Source organism: Ovis aries, chromosome 4 (genome assembly GCF_016772045.2).
Source record: "Ovis aries strain OAR_USU_Benz2616 breed Rambouillet chromosome 4, ARS-UI_Ramb_v3.0, whole genome shotgun sequence".
Classification (NCBI taxonomy): domain Eukaryota; kingdom Metazoa; phylum Chordata; class Mammalia; order Artiodactyla; family Bovidae; genus Ovis; species Ovis aries.
In genome coordinates this window covers 106,323,172-106,341,094 of record NC_056057.1, presented here as the reverse complement: position 1 = coordinate 106,341,094, position 17,923 = coordinate 106,323,172, and the positions used below count along the sequence as shown (strand labels likewise).

Genomic DNA, 17,923 nt, shown 5'->3' with positions numbered 1-17,923 from the left:
TGGAACTCTCTTGCTTTTTCAATGATCCAGCAGTTGTTGGCAATTTGATCTCTGGTTCCTCTGCCTTTTCTAAAACCAGCTTGAACATCTGGAAGTTCACGGTTCACATATTGCTTGAAGCCTGGCTTGGAGAATTTTGAGCATTACTTTACTAGCGTGTGAGATGAGTGCAGTTGTGCGGTAGTTTGAGCATTCTTTGGCATTGCCTTTCTTTGAGATTGGAATGAAAACTGAGCTTTTCCAGTCCTGTGGCCACTGCTGAGTTTTCCAAATTTGCTGGCATACTGAGTGCAACACTTTCACAGCATCATTTTTTAGGATTTGAAATAACTGGAATTCCGTCACCTCCACTAGCTTTGTTCGTAGTGATGCTTTCTAAGGCCCACTTGACTTCACATTCCAAGATGTCTGGCTCTAGGTGAGTGATCACACCATTGTGATTATCTGGGTCATGAAGATCTTTTTTTGTATAGTTCTTCTGTGTATTCTTGGCACCTCTTCTTAATATCTTCTGCTTCTGTTAGGTCCATACCATTTCTGTCCTTTATCGAGCCCATCTTTGCATGAAGTGTTCCCTTGGTATTTCTAATTTTCCTGAAGATCTCTCTAGTCTTTCTCATTCTGTTGTTTTCCTCTATTTCTTTGCATTGATCACTGAGGAAGGCTTTCCTATCTCTCCTTGCTATTCTTTGGAGCTGTTCAAATGGGAATATCTTTCCTTTTCTCCTTTGCTTTTTGCTTCTCTTCTTTTCACAGCTATTTGTAAGGCCTCCCCAGACAGCCATTTTGCTTTTTTGCATTTCTTTTCCCTGAGGATGGTCTTGATCCCTGTCTCCCGTACAATGTCACAAACCTCCGTCCATAGTTTATCAGGTATGCTGTCTATCAGATCTAGTCCCTTAAATCTATTTCTCACTTCCATTGTATAATCATAAGAGATTTGATTTAGGTCATACCTGAGTGGTCTAGTGGTTTTCCCTACTTTCTTCAGTTTAAGTCTGAATTTTGCAATAACGAGTTCATAATCTGAGCCAGTCAGCTCTCTAAATGCAAATGCTGATTGCATTTATGTAAATTTCAAGAACAGCAAAGCTCATTTGTGGTGTTAGAAGTCAGGATAATAGCCTTGAGAGAGGGTTAGCGACTTGGATAGGTTTCTGCTGTGCTGATAATGTCCTGCTTCTTGGTCTGGATTCTGCTCACCCAGGTATGTTCATGCTGGGAAAACTCACTGTGCCGCATAGGTCCGATCTGTGCACTTTTCTGAACTTATCCTTCAGCACAACGTTTAGGTGCATTAATGTTTTAACAAGTCATTGAGTGCTCATGGCCATGCTGGATTAAAGGAAGGGAATTAAGTTAGGGAGAGTTGAACCCTTGTATGGAGTGGCATGGGGGCACGGAACAAGGCAGCAGATACTAGAAGAAGCAGATGAGTGAGAGGACAGGGTCTGCCAGAGGGTCATTGCAGGCTGTCCCTCTCTTCAGCTGGACATCTGTTGCCATCATGAAGGGCAGGACCCTGGGGACTTCCCTGGTGGGCCAGTGGCCAAGACTCTGTGCTCCCAATGCAGGGGTTTCAGGTTCGATCCCGACTAGATCCCTCAGGCTGCAACTAGAGGGCCTGCATGCCAGATCAAAGATCGAAGATCCTGTATGCTGCAACTAAGACCTGGTGCAGCCAAATAAATACATAAATATTATTTTAAAAAAGAGTTGGGACTCTGTACACAGGAGGCTCATTGGAGGCAGCCACGTGGCACAGATCATAGATCTGGAGTAGATCCCGTAGATTTGGAGTGGGTCTCAGCTCGTTTGTAAGTTTCCTGGGTTTCCTGAGGCATGACACAGGGTGGAAGCCACTGGACTAAAGAGACAGTCGACGTGGACGCTAAGGCATGTTGGGGGGCCTTGACGCTGGGAACCTTACCTTTCTCACTATGTTTACCCCAGCATGCTTTTTCTTGTCTTTAACCCTGACAAACACATTGGTCTAGACTTTCTGTTGTGTGAAATCATAACTCCTTTTCCCATGCTTTTTGTTTTAGCTCATCATTGGGGTTTATGATTCCTCTCTTGAAAATAAACTACTTGAAAGGGCCGCAGACTGTGAATACAGGATAGGCTGAGTCCCTGTGATGCCCGCCCTGTTCAGGGTGGGTTGTATACAGGTGGACCTCTGATGCCCTAAACAGTTCTCTGAAAAGTATTGTTATCAGGGATTATTAATGGTATTTCTGTTGCCTGGGAAATTAGGGTTTGCCATGTTGATGAGCAGTTCGTTCTAAAGTGAAATCTTCACAAGCTATCTTAGTATTTTTATTTGGAAAAAATTTGAATATGCAAGAAAACAGCAGGGAATATTCTGTAGTGTCCTCTCAAGCCTCTAGGAAACACTGGTCTTGTGAAATTCTCTGATTCTCTCAATCTGATGGAGGCTTGTCATTGCTCCATTCTAAAATCCCATATTATACTCTGTCATGGAATTTAACATAACACTTCCAGAGCTGTGTTCCAATCTCCTGGTTTATCTCTTTATCTGGCCCTGGAATCTAATCTGTTTGAGTTCAGGGACTATGTCTTATTTGACTTAGAGCTCCAATGTCTGGCTCAGTAGAAACTCAGTAATTAGGGATGAGTGAATGAGCCCTTGAATTCTGAAAGCAAAGAACTGGTGTCTGGACCTCCTTATTTGAGGAGAGAGGAGAGTTAAGGAAGGCAGCAGAGCTATACTGGCCAGAGAAGAAGGAAAAGAACCAAGATAGTGTTCCATCATGAGAGTCAAGGGGAAAATGGGAGAGGTTACTGAGGAATTATCAAATGCCACAATGAAACCAATGAAGATTTGAATTGAAAAGAGTTTGGGGGACTTCCCGGTGGTTCAGCAGATAAAACTGCACTCCCAGAGCAGGGAGGCTCAGGTTTTACCCCAGGCTGGGCAACCAGATCCCTTATGCTGCAACTAAAGGTCCTGCATGCCACAACTAAAACCTAGCGTGGCCAAATGAATACATTTAAAAAATAAATTTTAAAAAGAGTTTGGAAGTTTGTCAAAATCATTAGTGGCTATAGAAAAGCAAGATGGAAGCAGGATCCTGAGGGGTTAAGGAGAGAGTATGAGGCCAGGAAATGGATGTAGAGGGTCAAAATATGCACCCTGAAGTGAGGCTACAAAAGAAAGGAGATTGGGAGGTGGCCAGGCAGAATGGCAGAAGCAAAGCCAACAGCCTCGCTAGGAAGAACTGTGTTCATTCAAAGGCAGAGACCAGAGGTGCCTTCAGTGCCCATCTCCTGGCCTGCAGGATGACTCAGGCACTCTGCCAGCCTGTGGCCGGTGGAGGGATGAGCCTGCAGTTTGGTGGCTGAGTCAGCAGTTCATTTACTTGGAAGCCATATGGGCTCGGCCCTGCACTAAGCCCTTCAAATGATTTTGTCTGTTTTAAACTTGAATCTTCCCTTTCCCGCAGGAAACATGGTGGAATGGTGCTTACCCCAGGATATTGACCTTGAAGGTGTGGAGTTCAAGTCTATGGCCAGTGGATCCCATAAAATTCAGTCTGATTTCATGTAAGTAGCGCTGATTGCCAGTCTGCCCTGCACTGTTTCCACTCCTCCTCTGCTTTCCCCAGAGAATAAGAGCTGTCATCAGGGCATCTTCAGGAAGTGTGTGTAAATGTCCTGAAAATATATGTACCGGTTTGTGTTTTTATATCAGGTTTGTAACAAGAAGCTCCCAAGCTTTTGTTAGGTTCTCATGACCCCAAAACATTAAGAACTCCTGCCATAGAGGTTCTTGCCTTTTCTAAGAAATGACTGATCCTCATTTGAGGTTTGGCTTTAATAATGGAGTAAACTTTTGGTTCCATTTGGGTTAACTCAAGACATGTATGTGCTAAAACTTGAAATTTCAGCTCTAAGTAAGGCCAGTTTGTAGTCCTGTGTGGTTAAGATTCTTGTGAGGAGCAACTAGAACCTAAGGGTGACGGAGTAGCTTTCATCTTCTCATTGGGCTGAAACCATGACAGGCACAAGTGTGAGAAAGGGGAAGGAAATCAAATGACAGCTCCGGTCAAATGTTCTATTAAAAACATCAGAGACTCAGGAAGCGAGGAGAGGATCAACCCGGTTTATGCTAATAAAACAGAGGGCACACATCAGGTCAGCTGTTATGCAGGAAAGAAGGGTCAGGGTCACAGGCAGTTGATCTGGGGTCAAGGGCAGCTGAACAGCAGGCTTTGTGGAGAGCAAGTCCTGACTCCAGTGGGACGACCCTTAGTGAGTTCCAGTTTTTTTTGTTTTTTTTTTTTGAGCCTTGATTGTCCCATCTGTAAGGTTGAATGGCTTGAGCTCATTGTCCCCCTGAGATTTTAAAAAAGATTTTTCTCAGGCTGAACTTTCTCATGTAGAGCCCTGGACACAGTTACATCTTCTATTTGGGATGCCTCTCAAGGGACTCCTAGGTGGTCCTAGTGGCAAGGCCACCTGCCTGTCTATGCAAGAGACGTAAGAGATGCGGGTTCCATCCCTGGGTCTGGACCATCCCCTGGAGGAGGGCATGGCAACCCACTCCAGTATCCTTGCCTGGAGAATCCCCATGGACAGAGGAGCCTGGCAGGCTACAGTCCATGAGGTCGCAAAGAGTTGGACATGACTGAAGCGTCTTAGCATGCCTCTCAAGGGAAAAAAACAAAATTTCCGATTTTGAGCTGTGCTACATATTGGGTCTCTTTTAGCTATTTCCGGAAGGGGCCCTTCTTCGGCCTGGCCTGCTTCGCCAACATGCCGGTGGAAAGCGAACTGGAGCGTGGCGCCCGAATGAAGTCTGTGGGCATCCTGTCTCCATCCTACACCCTGCTGTACCGGCACATGCACTTCCTGGAGAACCAAGTTCGGTGCGTGGCCCACAGACAGGGGTGGGAGGCGGCGGGTGATGGTGATGAGCCCTCAGGGTTAAAGGTCGTGCGTCAATCAGAGCAGTAGGTGCCTCTCCGGGAACTTCCGTGGCCACGTTTCACGCCTCCGGCGGTGGTCCTTGTGTTTCAGCCTGCGTCCTGTGTACTGATCCTTCATACTCAATTGAGAGCTGGGGTCGATTTTGCTTTCAGTTTAACACTATCATCAGTTTTGTTTAATTTGTTGACAGGTACAGTGATCTTTGCTTCCCTTCAACCACAGTTATGACCTCTTTGCCCCAGGCAAAGAGACTTTCAACTTTTTTAAAAATTTATTTTTAATCGAAAGATAATTGTTTGCAATATTGTGTTAGTTTTTGCCATATATCAGCATGAGTCAGCCATAGGTATACATATATCTCCTGTCTCTTAAACCTCCCTTCCAACGCCTACCCTCAACTCTTTTAAGACCTCATCATTTATTATTTAGAGTAATCGTTATCATGGGAGAGGATTAATAGGAAGGGAATTTTTAACAGAAGCTGCAAAACTGTTAATATTTCGTATTTTTTCCCATCATGTGAGTAACCTAATTTTATTTCAGATTTTGGGGGGAGAAATCACTAATCCCTGAAGCATTGTTAAAATGTTAGCACATTTGCCTCTTTTCTGGTATGTGTGTGTGTGTGTGACTTTAAAAAATTATTTATATATTTGGCATCGTACACTATACATACTTTTACATCCTATCCTTTTAAAATATATCATTATTTTAATTTTTGACATAACTGTCTTTCTTGATCATCATCTTTGAAAGAATATGAAATATAGTTTGTGGGGAAAATATTTATTACATAAAAATTAGTTAAAAGTACAAATGAATTTTAAAAATTCTCCCAAATCTTAGCACTCAGTAAGATGAGATATCCATTGTCAATATTCAGTGAATGTCATTCTAAAACACATAATTTTCCAAAAGCTGGATTGGTTTAATGTATTTGTATATATCAGAGGAAAAGAGTAAGTGAAACTGAAGAAACTGTCAAACTTTAAGTGAATATTTTTTTCACAGTAGAATGTATTGTTTCTTGGAATAGTCCTCCCAAGTTAAGACAAAAGACTCTGAAAAACATGAAGCTACAGTATTATTCTTATCGAGAAATGGCATATATACAGTAAAGTGTACAAAGCTCTGTGCAGGGGTCACTGGTGCTTTTAGGTTGTTTGAGGTGTAGACAGTCAGTTATCTTATACTTTTCCCCAGAGCTCCTCCCCTACTGTCTTTCTTAACTTTATATAGTGTGAGGTTTATCACATTTGGTTCTGTAATCATAATTCCCATGATGCTTAAGTCTCATTTATATGTTTACAACCACATCCAGGGCTTAACTGTGACTTGCTGAGCTCCTGATACGTTTCCTGGTTGGTTGGGTTTTGCCATCAAGCACTTTTTTTTTTTTTTTTTTTTTGTCATAAAAGGATTATGGATGATGCCTTCTCTGAAATCTTGCATGCTTGATGGTGTTGGTCTTTCCCCTTTACTCCGCTGGGTTTAGGATTCTTATATCTTTTCTTTTTTCTTCTCAGGATGCTGTAACTATTGCTTTGCTGTCTCCTGATATTGGTTGCTTCAGAAATGTCTCTTTTGTCTAGGTCCCTATAGATTCTTTATCTGAACTGTTTTTTTTTTTGTTTGTTTGTTTGTTTTTTTTTTCTGGAATAGTTCTTGCTTTTTGATCTAGAGACATGACTTTCAATTTCAGGAACTTTTTCTTCTACCATGAAATACTCAACTTTTCCTCTGCATTTTTCCTTCTTCTTCAGCAATACCAGTTATGCTCAGGTTTTCTTGCCCTTGTCTTACATATTTTTCATTTTGATGGTTTAAAAAAATTATTGATTCACCTTTGGCTGCACTGGGTCTCCTTTGCTGCACGTGGGCTTTCTCCGGTGGCAGCGAGCAGGGGCTGCTCTGGTGGTAGTACACGGGCTTCTCATCGCGGCGGCCTCTCTTGTCGAGGAGCACAGGCTCTCGGGTGTGAGGGCTTTAGTAGTTGTGGCTTGCCGGCTCAGAAGCTGTGGCGGGCAGGCTCTGTAGTTGTGATACACGGGCTTAGTTGCTCCACGGCATGTGGGATCTTCCCGGAGCAGGGATCGAACCCGTGTCCCCTGAATTGGCAGGCGGATTCATAACGACTGGGCCACCAGGGAAGTCCCTGATGATTGTTTTAATCTCTGTTGAATGTTAGAGCTGTCCCATTAATCTACGCCATTATTCCCTGTGGTTGAGCAGTTGGCAAGTTTCTCATTTTTTTTTAACTGCTCCTCTGCATTTTGGAGCTGTGATAAATATGTTTCTGTATTTGAAATATTTCCTCAGTTTTGTGTCTCAGAAGTAATCCTGAGGAAAAGAACATTTTTATTGGGATCTTAACACTTTTAAAAATTTATTACTCCTTTTGAAAAATTAATTTCCCAAGGAGGCAATACATTCTCATGGTTCAAAAGCCCAAAATTATAAGGAGGTATTATGTTAGAGTCCTGGCTAAATGGTGGTAACAGAGGCCCTGAAATACACTGGTTCCAATAAGACAGAAGATTCTTCTGCATGGAATGGTCTAGAAGTAGGCAGGTGGTCAGGGTGGGCAGCCTGCTGTTCCCACAATCTCTCGGGGCCCACACTGCTTCTCTGATTGTTCTGCCAGATCCTAGGAGAGGTTTTGTGTTCTCAGGTGTCCTTCTCACCTGTTCAGAGCTGCTCACCACCTCGAGGTCTGCATTGCAGCCCACAGGTAGGAGGGAAAAGCCAGAAGTTCCACATATAACTTCTCATAACCCAGGTCAAGTCTCCAATCACAGAGACACAGCTGACAGCGAAGGACACTGGGGAGGGTCGTCTCTAATTGGGTGGCCTTGTGACCGGTTAAAACTGGGGGCTCCTTTTCTGTATAGGAAGAAGAAGGGTTTTAGGGGAAATTTTAGCAGCCTCTGCTTCAGTTTGCCCCCCTGGCAACCCCAGTATCTGTGTGTACCCTTCTTCCCACACACAGAGCACATTCCTTCCATCCCGAGACATCAGAGTCTCATCCAGTTAATGCTGGCATCTAAAATCTAAGGTTTCTGTGTGATGTGAGGCACTCAGGACATGGTTCCTCTTATTCCTAAAAGCTGTGAAAGAACAGTCAAGTCCTCCACTCCCCACCTCCCAAATGCAACATAGAAGATAGAGTAGGAGCCATGATACAAACTCCTGCTTGAAACTAAGAATGAGAAATACGAGCAGTCGTTAGTTCATAACGATAATGGAATTCTGCCCAGCAGGGATGGCAAAGACGCCCTGTAGTCACAGAGCAGGAGCTCCTGGCTACACCTTGGTTCTGCTCACTAGAATCCCCTTGTCCATTTTCCTCCTTGGCTCCCCTCTTTGCCTTCTAGGGGATTCTTTATCTGTTTCCCACTGGAACTGCTTTTAAATCAAGCTTTGGAGAACTTTGGAGAAAGCTGCATAGCTTAAGAACATGTTTCCTGTGGGTGTAGGGTCTGGAAGTCTAGTGATTTCTTTAAGGGACCAGAAAAATCCTGGGCTTATAAAAGGCCAAGCATGCGGCAGTCCAGACCCCTCAGAACTCAGCAGACTTCTGGTCTGTTTGCTTCCAGTCAGTTCCAGGTAAAAATATCCACTGCCAAACATCTCTTCTGGGTCTGAGCTTTTAAGTCAGTGGACTGTGGAGTAGTTACTGGTCTTTGCTTGTCGCCAACCCATCTTTGCCTCATTTTAATGGCAATGGTCTTGAGACTGTAGCCTAAATCTGATCTTTATAAATGAACTGATGCTCATGTCTGGTGGAGAATACTTAACTGGAGAATTTCTTGGAGGCTTTGAGAGAAATTCTTACCTCCTGCTTTTTGGGTCCAGAGAAATTGGTTTTTCCAGTCCCACTGGGTCCCAAATGTTTTGAGTCTCAATTCATATTGTGGAACTCAGAATGTACACCCTTATGCTATATTTATTTCTGCTTGCACACTGACCAGTTCTTGCTTATTTTCATCTTAACTCTTGTAGTAGCTCATTAAAAACATCAAGGAGCCGGCAGTGCTCTGTTTCCCACTGTTTGCCCTAAAGGCACAAGTTCAGATGACACATGGCTTGTCTTATAAGTTATTGACGTTCTAGCAAAGTTTTTTGCTGCAGTAATAACAAGGATTACCAGCTTGTCAGTCCGCAATGTTTATTTTCTTACCATTTTCCCTTGCCAGCTGCTAAGCCAATGCACGATTGTTGATCATGGAAACTCATATCTAAATATCACTTTCTACTTTAGCTCGAGTCCAGGCTAAGTTTCTGTAAAAAAGAGACCCAAAATACAGTGACAGGTCTGGAGACAGAAGTACAACTTTTCTAGCATGATAATCCCAGAGAGAGGGAAGTACTCCGGTGTTGTAGGCTTTGTTCCACTGGGTCATTTCGAGACCCGAGTCTTTCTGTTTTGTATCCTGCCGTCTCCTAGAATATTGTCCTCACCCACATGGTAAAAACTGATTCACCGTTGGCAGGTCGTGTCCCAGGCTGCCGGAGGGGGAACAAGGCAGAAATCGTAGAAATTGAACCCATAACTTCTGCCCACATTTCACTGGCCAGGCTTTAGTTACTAGCCCCACCTAGCAGCAAGACAGTCTAGGAAATGGGGTATTTAACTGGCTGGTCATGTGACCAGCTACAATTCGAAAGGTTCTATTACTAAGGGAAGAAGAGAGTGGCAGTATCAACTACTGGCATTAAAAAGCAAAGCGTTCACTGAGTTCCCACATCATCCAGTAATCCCCGTCATCACTGCTCATCTCCCATGCGTTTTTCCTAAGCCTGTGTTTGTGCATATACAAATACAAATGTACATTCTTATTTTCCCCCTTTCATACAAAAGATAGCATATTATACACGTTATCTGCACCTTGCCTTGTTCATTCAACAGTATATCTGGGAGATCTTTTCATATTCATACACAGAGACCTTCTTCACTGTTTCTCACAGTTGTGTCACAAGAGAACCATGCTTGCTTTATCAGGTCTCTTCAGTTCAGTTCAGTAGGTCAGTCAGTCATGTCAGACTCTTTGCCACCCCATGGACTGCAGCACGCCAGGCGTTCCCTGTCCATCACCAACTCCAGAGCCTGCTCAAACTCATGTCCATCGAGTCAGTGATGTCATCCAACCATCTCATCCTCTGTTGACCCCTTCTCCACCTGCCTTCAATCTTTCCCAGCATCAGGATCTTTTCCAACGAGTTAGTTCTTCGCATCAGGGGGCCAAAGTACTGGAGCTTCGGCATCAGTCCTTCCAGTGAATATTCAGGACTGATCTCCTTTAAGATTGACTGGTTTGATCTCCTTGCAGTCCAAGGGACTCTCAAGAGTCTTCTCCAACACCACAGTTCAAAAGCATCGATTCTTCGGCGCTCAGGTCTCTTACTGATAGACATTTGGTTGTTTGCAGTCTTTTGCTGTGGTGCTGCTGCACTGGATACCTATGAGCCAGTATCACTTCACACACGAGCAGTGTATGTCTACATTAAGTTTCTAGAAATGAAACTGGTGATTCAAAAGGCATATGCATTTCTAGCAGTAATACAGGAGAATACTGTTTGCTCACAGCATTGCCCACACTAAAATACAGCTTTTGGATTTTGGGCATTCCGATGCATAAAGCACAATTGTTGCTGTTCTCTAAGTCATGTTTGACTCTTTTGTGACCCCATGGACTGTAGCCCACCAGGCTCCTCTCTGTCCATGGGATTTCCTAGGCAAGAGTACTTTGAGTGGGTTGCCATTCCCTTCTCCAGGGGATCTTCCCGGACCAGGGATCAAACCCACATCTCTTGCATTGCAGGCAGATTCCTTGCTGTCTGAGCCACCAGAGAAGTCCATTAACACATTATAAATTTACATTTTTCTTAGGAGTGAGGATAAGCCCCTTTTATGTGCTTGAGCCATTTACATTTCCTTTTCCGTGAACTGTTCCTAGCCTTTGCTACATTATTTTTTGGTCATGGGTCTTTTCTTATTAATTTCGAGTTCTTTGTACAGGATGGAGGTGTTATTCTTTGTGATATAAATGGAAAATATGTTTCCACTTTTTCATTTGTCTGCTTCTTCAGGCTGCGCTAGGTCTTTGCGGCTGCCTGGGCTTTCCTCTAGTTGCTGAGAGTGGGGGTCGCTGTCTGGCTGGGTGTGCAGGCTTCTCACGGCAGTGCCTTCTCTTGTTGCAGAGAAGAGGCTCACAGGGCGGGTGGCTCCAGCAGGTGCAGCTCCTGGGCTCCGGAGCACAGGCTCCGTGTTTGCGGCGCATGGGCTTTGGTGCTCCGTGGTATGTAGGACCTTCCCAGATCAGGGATCAAGCCCATGTCTCCTGCATTGACAGGCGGATTCTTTATCCCTGAGCCACCAGGGAAGCTGCTGTCATTTGTCTTTTAACATTCCTTTTTGTTTGTTGTGCAAAGTTTTCTTCATTTTCTTCTTTTCTTCACTGAATTCAATACTTTTGTATGGCTTATAGATTTTGAATCGTGACTAGAAAGGTTTTCCAGCTTGATGATTAAAGAGAGCTGAGGTAACACGAGAGAAAGACTTGCATGAGAGCGTATGAGGAGAAGAGAAAGCATGGTGATAAAAGCCCAGGTGTAGCCAGGGATAATACATGATTGTGGCCGTGACTTCTAGAAAAATTAACTAGACTTGATTTTCTAAAATACTCAATCTATGTTTTATACTTATTTTTATGTATGATATCTTAACCTTTTTTTGTTAGCATTACATCTATAACTCTTGACTTCTCTATCTCCCTAGTCTTTTCTATGATTCTTTTTTTATTAATCAGAAGATATTGGAGAACTATTTTATAATTGTAAAGGATTAGTTGGAAAAATGAAGAGGGCATGTTATAAAAGGGACTTAAACACATAACCACATTTTTGATCTTGCTTAGATCATGACAGGATCTACCAACTATAAAATAACAGTTAGGGGACAGTTGATATAATTTGAAAGTGGACTGCGTATTAGTTTGTGTTAAAGGCATTATTATTTTGTTGGGTGAGATAATGGCATGGTAGTTACATTATTTTTTACAAAGATTTTATTAGTTAGAGATGCATACTGATATGTTTATGGGTAAAATGTTAAAAGGGATCTGCTTTAAAACATTTCAGGAAAAAGAGTGATGGGCATTGGGGAGGATAAAGTATAGCTGTAACAACCATATTGATCAAATATTGACTGTTGTTGAAACTAAGTGGTGGATAATGGGGTCTATTATTCTCTTCTTTCTACTTTTTGTGTATGTTTGAAAATTTCCATATTGAAAAATTCTAAAAGACTAAATAGAAAATTAACATAGAGTTATTACAGAAAACTGAAAAACGGGCAAAGGCTAATGGGTTAAAAATGAACATGATCGCACCAGCCAGACCTATCTGCTGTTAACATTCATATCCTCCTGGTCTTTTTCCCATGTGTAAATATGTACATACACATTAATTTTTAAAAAAAGAACATTGAGGTCACTCAGTGTCTAAATTTTCTAACTGAAAGATATTTAAGCTTTTAATGTATCATGAATCATAGTCCTTATCATCATTCTGATGGTTTCCAAGCATTTGGGGAAGATCCCCTGGAGAAGGAAATGGCAACCTGCTCCAATATTCTTGCCTGGAGAATCCCATGGACAGAGGAGCCTGGTGGGCTATAGTCCATGGGGTCACGAAGAGCTGGACATGACTGAAGTGACAGAGCACAACACATCAGCATTTCAATGTATAGATGTATTTCACTGTTCTATTTTTAAGATTTTTTTTTGATGTGGACCATTTTTATAGTCTTCATTGAATTTGTTACTTTATTGAATATTCTCTTTTATGTTTTGGTTTTCGGGGAGTCCTGTGGGATCTGAGTTCCCTGACCAGGGATCAAGCCCACACCCTCTGCGCTGGAAGGTAAAGTCTTAACCCTTGGACCACCAGGGAAGTCCCTGTTTTACTGTTTTGGGGCTTTTAGGTTGTTCTTATTTTTCACCCCCATGAACATGAATATCCTTATGAATAAATGGTTGTTCGTATCCACATACAGATCTTTAGGCCTTGATCCTGGAAATGGAACCATTGGGTTGGAGGGCACATCCAGGGTATGCAGTTTTACACAAATGTCAAGTGGCTTTCAGAAAGTACTGCACCAGCGATAAACGGGAATGCCTGTTTTTCTGTACTTGCAAGGCCAGAAGACAGAGTGATTCAGACCGGTCATGAGTGTCAGGAGTGAAGAAGTGTCACTGCTGTGCAGAGGCATCCCTGATGCTTACACTGGGCGCGTGATGGCCCGGTGTGCTGGGGGAAGGCAGGGTTAGTCGCAGTGAGTGTCGGTGTGGCTGGACCTGATGCTTACACTGGGCGCGTGATGGCCCGGTGTGCTGGGGGAAGGCAGGGTTAGTCGCAGTGAGTGTCGGTGTGGCCGGACAGCTTATGCCGCATTAGTGGAGGGGCTGTGGGCCTACGCAGCAGCCCAGTGTCTCTGGTTCTCGAGGAGAATCCTTGATGTGGCCCAGAACCACAGCTCGGATCAGTGGCTCAGACTCTGCCGGTTGCTCTCTTTTGCATGCTGTCGTATCTCGTGGGCAGTTCCCATGGCGCTTGGCCTGTGCTTCATCTCTGTATCGTATAGGTCACCCTCCTGGATCATCTTTGAAACCCAGCTCATCTTCTAAACTCTCAGGCTTCTTTCAGTACTTTTCGGTTTATCTTGGTGTTACGGTTTGATAATCATTCTTGCTCATGGCAAAATCTATATTGTGTTTACATTTTGAGGCCTTCATAAAACGGCTGTTTAACACCTGTCTGGGAGCTGCCAGTTTATATTTACGTCTGTGTCCGTTTCCATACTCCATGTCCTTGCTTCATTCTGTTCCATCAGCCAGCGGTATCTTAGGCTGTCAGAGGACAGGATTCTGAAACTACCTTTTAGTGTAAGAGATTCTAACTTCGTAGTGAGCTTTTCTTTAGACTCTTGGTTTAAGTATAGAGTTTAATGGAGTCAAACAGGTAAGACTGTTAATTGAGAAGCAAATCAGCAAACAGTGAACCTAGAAAATATAGCCAAGATAATAGGATTAAAAATACAAGAAAATGCTTCCCACTGTTCCTTTTAAGGAAATTAGGTCCTAATAAAAATACCCTTGAACTTAATTGTCTACATGCTATTTTGTAGTAATCAAGCTTTTGTCTTTTTGACATATCCTTGAAGTGTGTCTAAAGTCTGCCATCTTCTCAGAATAGCTGGACACAGCTTGGCCCTCATGGATTTCCCCTCTAGACTGTGAACATTTGTAAGAGTGAAAGAAAAGATTATAGGGACTTCCCTGGTGTTGCAGAGGTTAAAGCATCTGCCTGCAATGTGGGTGACTTGGGTTTGATCCCTGGGTCGGGAAGATCCCCTGGAGAAGAAAATGGCAACCCACTCCAGTATTCTTGCTTGGAGAATCCCATGGACGGAGGAACTTGGTGGGCTACAGTCCACGGGTCGCAAAGAGTCGGACACAACTGAGCAACTTCACTGGTGGTCCAGTGGTTAAGATTCCACACTTACAGTGCAGGAGGTGTGGGTTTGATCCCTGGCCGGGGAACTAGATCTGACATGCTGTGCAGCACAATAAAAGAAAACCAGAAATGATTATAAGCACACACACCCTCAGAGTCATTTATTATTATATTACACAACTGCTGCTTCATGCAAAGGTTAAAGTGTAGGAACCTCCCAAGTAGAGAGCTGTCACTCAGAGAGGAGTTTATTTTAGTAATGAATTTTTGGAGTGTACCTGATGATTTTGTTTTGTTTTTAAAATGTAAATTTGCCTAAAGTTCTTTTCCAGGGCTTGCCCTGAATCTTCCCATTTCCCCACTGTTTCCAAGTCTTCCCTGTGCACCTGGCTAGACTCTGCCCATATCCTGAGGAGGAAGGAACCTAGTTTTTTCTGTGCTGTGCTCAGTCCCTCAGTCACGTCTGACTCTTTGCAACCCTGTGGACTGTAGCCTGCCAGGCTCCTCTGTCCGTGGGATTTCCGAGGCAAGAATAGTGGAGTCGGTTGCCATTTCCTCCTCTAGGGCATCTTCCCACCCAAGAATCAAACCCAGGTCTCCTGCATTGGCAGGTGGATTCTTTCCCACTGAGCCACCTGGGAAGCCCGCCAGGTGTTCTACAAGAAGCTGAAATATATCACCAACTGTCCTAGGCACTTTTTCTACTCAGCTCCATTTACACCTCACAATAATATTGCGGTGGTGCTGCTATCTACGGGAAGAAAAGCAGATTTTGGAAAGTTCAGTAATGTCACTGAGCTCTCACAGTGACAGAGTGGCAGCTGTAGCCTTGACATCAGGAGCCGTTGGTCCCTCGGGAGCTGGGATGGGTGGGGCGCAGCAGGGTACCTGGTGGACAGTGCAGGTCTTGAGTCTGAGCATTGCGTGCCGGCGTTTGGACAAAGCCAGCAGCGACAGGCTGGGGGCATTGCCCTCCAGTCATCATTGTGCCAGGGCCAGCTGTAATTAGGGAAGCCTCCCCTGGCGCAGTAAAGCTCTATTTTGATTCTCTTTCAGTGTGGTATGATGGAAATTGTACAGTTCTAAGGTAATTTAAATGGACTGAAAAAGTTTTAGTTGTTTTCGTTTAAATTTTTCCTTCTGTTCGTGTCCGAAGGCTGCTGTAACAAAGTACCACAAACTAGGTGATGACTGAGAACAACAGAAATGTATTGTCTCACAGTTCTGGAAGCTGGAAGTCTAAACTCAAGGTGTCGGCAGGCTTGGTTTCCTCCCAGGGCTCTGAGAGAAGCTGGTGGTTGCTCCTCTCCGGCTTCCAACAGTCTTGGCTGTTCCTGGCTTGCAGATTTATCGCTCCGGCCCTTCACTTGCACATGGTGTTCTTGTGTGTGTCTGTGCGTCCAGATGTCCCCATTTACAAGATGCCAGTTGGGACTTCCCTGGTGGTCCAGTCGCTGAGATGCTGCACTTCCACTGATGGGGGCACAGGTTTGATCCGTGGCCGGGGCACTAAGATCCCGTATGCAGCGCAGTGTGGCCCAAAAAATAAAAAACGGCACCAGTCACACCCGATTATGACTGCATTTTAAATTCAGCCTCTATTACACTTTCAGTAAACATAGTGCCAGTGGTCCTCCTGTGCTTGACCCGAAGGCAGGATTGGATTCTCCATTAACCAAATGGTCCAGGGCCTTAACGTAGCTTTCTTGGCTTTGGGATCAGTTGACAGAATTACCCACAGCGAAGTCGGCCGCCTCTGCAGGATGGGGTTGGGGGAGAAAAGGTCCTGTGCTCTTTATTACTTGGTTCAAACATCAGCCCTTCATGACCTCCAATAGTTGTTTTCCATTATGTGAGATGTTGAAGAGTACGCTGCTGCTTCTTTCTTTCACGACAGCAAAGCAAGAAAACAAAGTTGCTTTCTAAACAAAGACAAACTTGCTTTGAAGCAGGGAATCTGTGGTCTTTCAAGTTTCCCCTTCCCATCACCGATAGCCATTCTCCGGGAAGCGTCCTTCACTCCAGAACAATGGACATTAGTTAACAGTCTGTTAATTCCTCCTGTTTTCGCATGAGAAGGAGCTTGTGTCCACAGCACGTCGGGGAGTTTCAGAGCCTGTCTTAGAGCTTTTGCTAAGGAACTTGTAACATGGAAGGAAGTGTCCTAGCAACCTCTGGAAGGGAGGCTTTTCGTTTATCCAGGCTTTTGCCCTCTCCCACCCCGAGTGTTGCTGCCCCTGGGCCGGGGGTGAGTGGCAGGGCCGCGGTCCGAGCCGTTCTCACTGTGCGCGTCTCGTGCAGACACCAGCTGGAGGCCCCGGGTCATTACTCTCACCTGGCTGCCTTCTATGAGGACAAGAAGGGGGTGCTCCACGCCGGTCCGGGGAGAGGCAGCGGCCTGCCCCCCGTCTACTGGCTGCCTTCCATCCACCGATACATGTACCCCGAGATGAAGGTAGGTCAGCCAAAGTCTCACGCAGTCCCGGGCTTGGGTCTGGGGACAGTAGTTGCTGATTGTTGTTTTCATGAATAAGGAAATTTGTGTCTTGGGCTAACACCCAAAGTCTGCTTTTGATAGAATAGGACTGTAGCCTCAGCATTTGGTTCTTATTTAAAACATAAGGCAAGTTGTCTTAACATGCTTTCTAATACTTCCGTAATAGCGGTGCAGAGCCATGTGAGGGCTCAGTGGTGGTGGACTCCTGGGGGCAGCGCGTGGATCTGATTCTCGTGATTGCTTCGGCTTTAAAGGCAGACATTTGAACTAAAAATGAAGCGTTCAACAGTTGAGATATTTCTTAGTTACCATATTTTTGATATTACTTTACTGTGTATTTTTTCTGAATTACTGTGTACTAGAATATGTTTATTTACTATTAACAGAAGACCCAAGCAAGCGGTAGGTGTTGAGAGGGTACAAAGAGCCCCCCTTTTCCCTCCTCCCCCAGCTCTGCCCTCCCCCTCCTCATCTGCTTCCTCCTCCTCCATGCCCCTCCCCCTCCTTTCAGTAAACATAGTGCCAAAATGGTAGCCGTGGTCCTCCTGTGCTTGACCCAAAGGCAGGATTGGATTCTCCATTAACTGAATGGTCCAGGGCCTTAATGTAGTTTTCTTGGCTTTGGGATCAGTTGACAGGATTACCCACAGCCAAGTCTCTGCCATCTGTGCAGGATGGGGTTGGGGTCCATCCCCCACCCCTCCCCCCTCCTCCATCCCCCTCCCCCTCCCCTCCCCCTCCCCCTCCTCTTCCTCCATCCCCCTCCCCATCCCCTCCCCCTCCCTCTCCTCTTCCTCCATCCCCCTCCCCCTCCCCCTCCCTCTCCTCTTCCTCCATCCCTCTCCTCCTTCTCCATGCCCCTTTTCCATTGCCCTCTTCCATCCCTTGCTTGTCCCTCTCCTCCATTCTCCATCCGCCTCCTCCATCACCCTTCCCCCTCCCCTCCTCCATCTTCCA

General features: G+C 44.6%; 1 protein-coding gene across 2 annotated transcripts in view; it reads left to right on the top strand.

Moving 5' to 3' along the window:
• The window catches only part of DENND11 (DENN domain containing 11), a 50,779-nt gene that overhangs the window by 17,833 nt on the left and 15,023 nt on the right, over positions 1–17,923 (top strand). For both annotated transcript variants that reach the window (XM_042248931.2, XM_027968883.2), the window contains exons 2-4: positions 3,468–3,567; positions 4,734–4,892; positions 16,771–16,924. In XM_042248931.2, coding sequence (XP_042104865.1) covers positions 3,473–3,567; positions 4,734–4,892; positions 16,771–16,924 — 408 coding nt within the window. In that variant the 5' untranslated portion in view covers positions 3,468–3,472. The remainder of the gene's footprint in view (positions 1–3,467; positions 3,568–4,733; positions 4,893–16,770; positions 16,925–17,923) is intronic.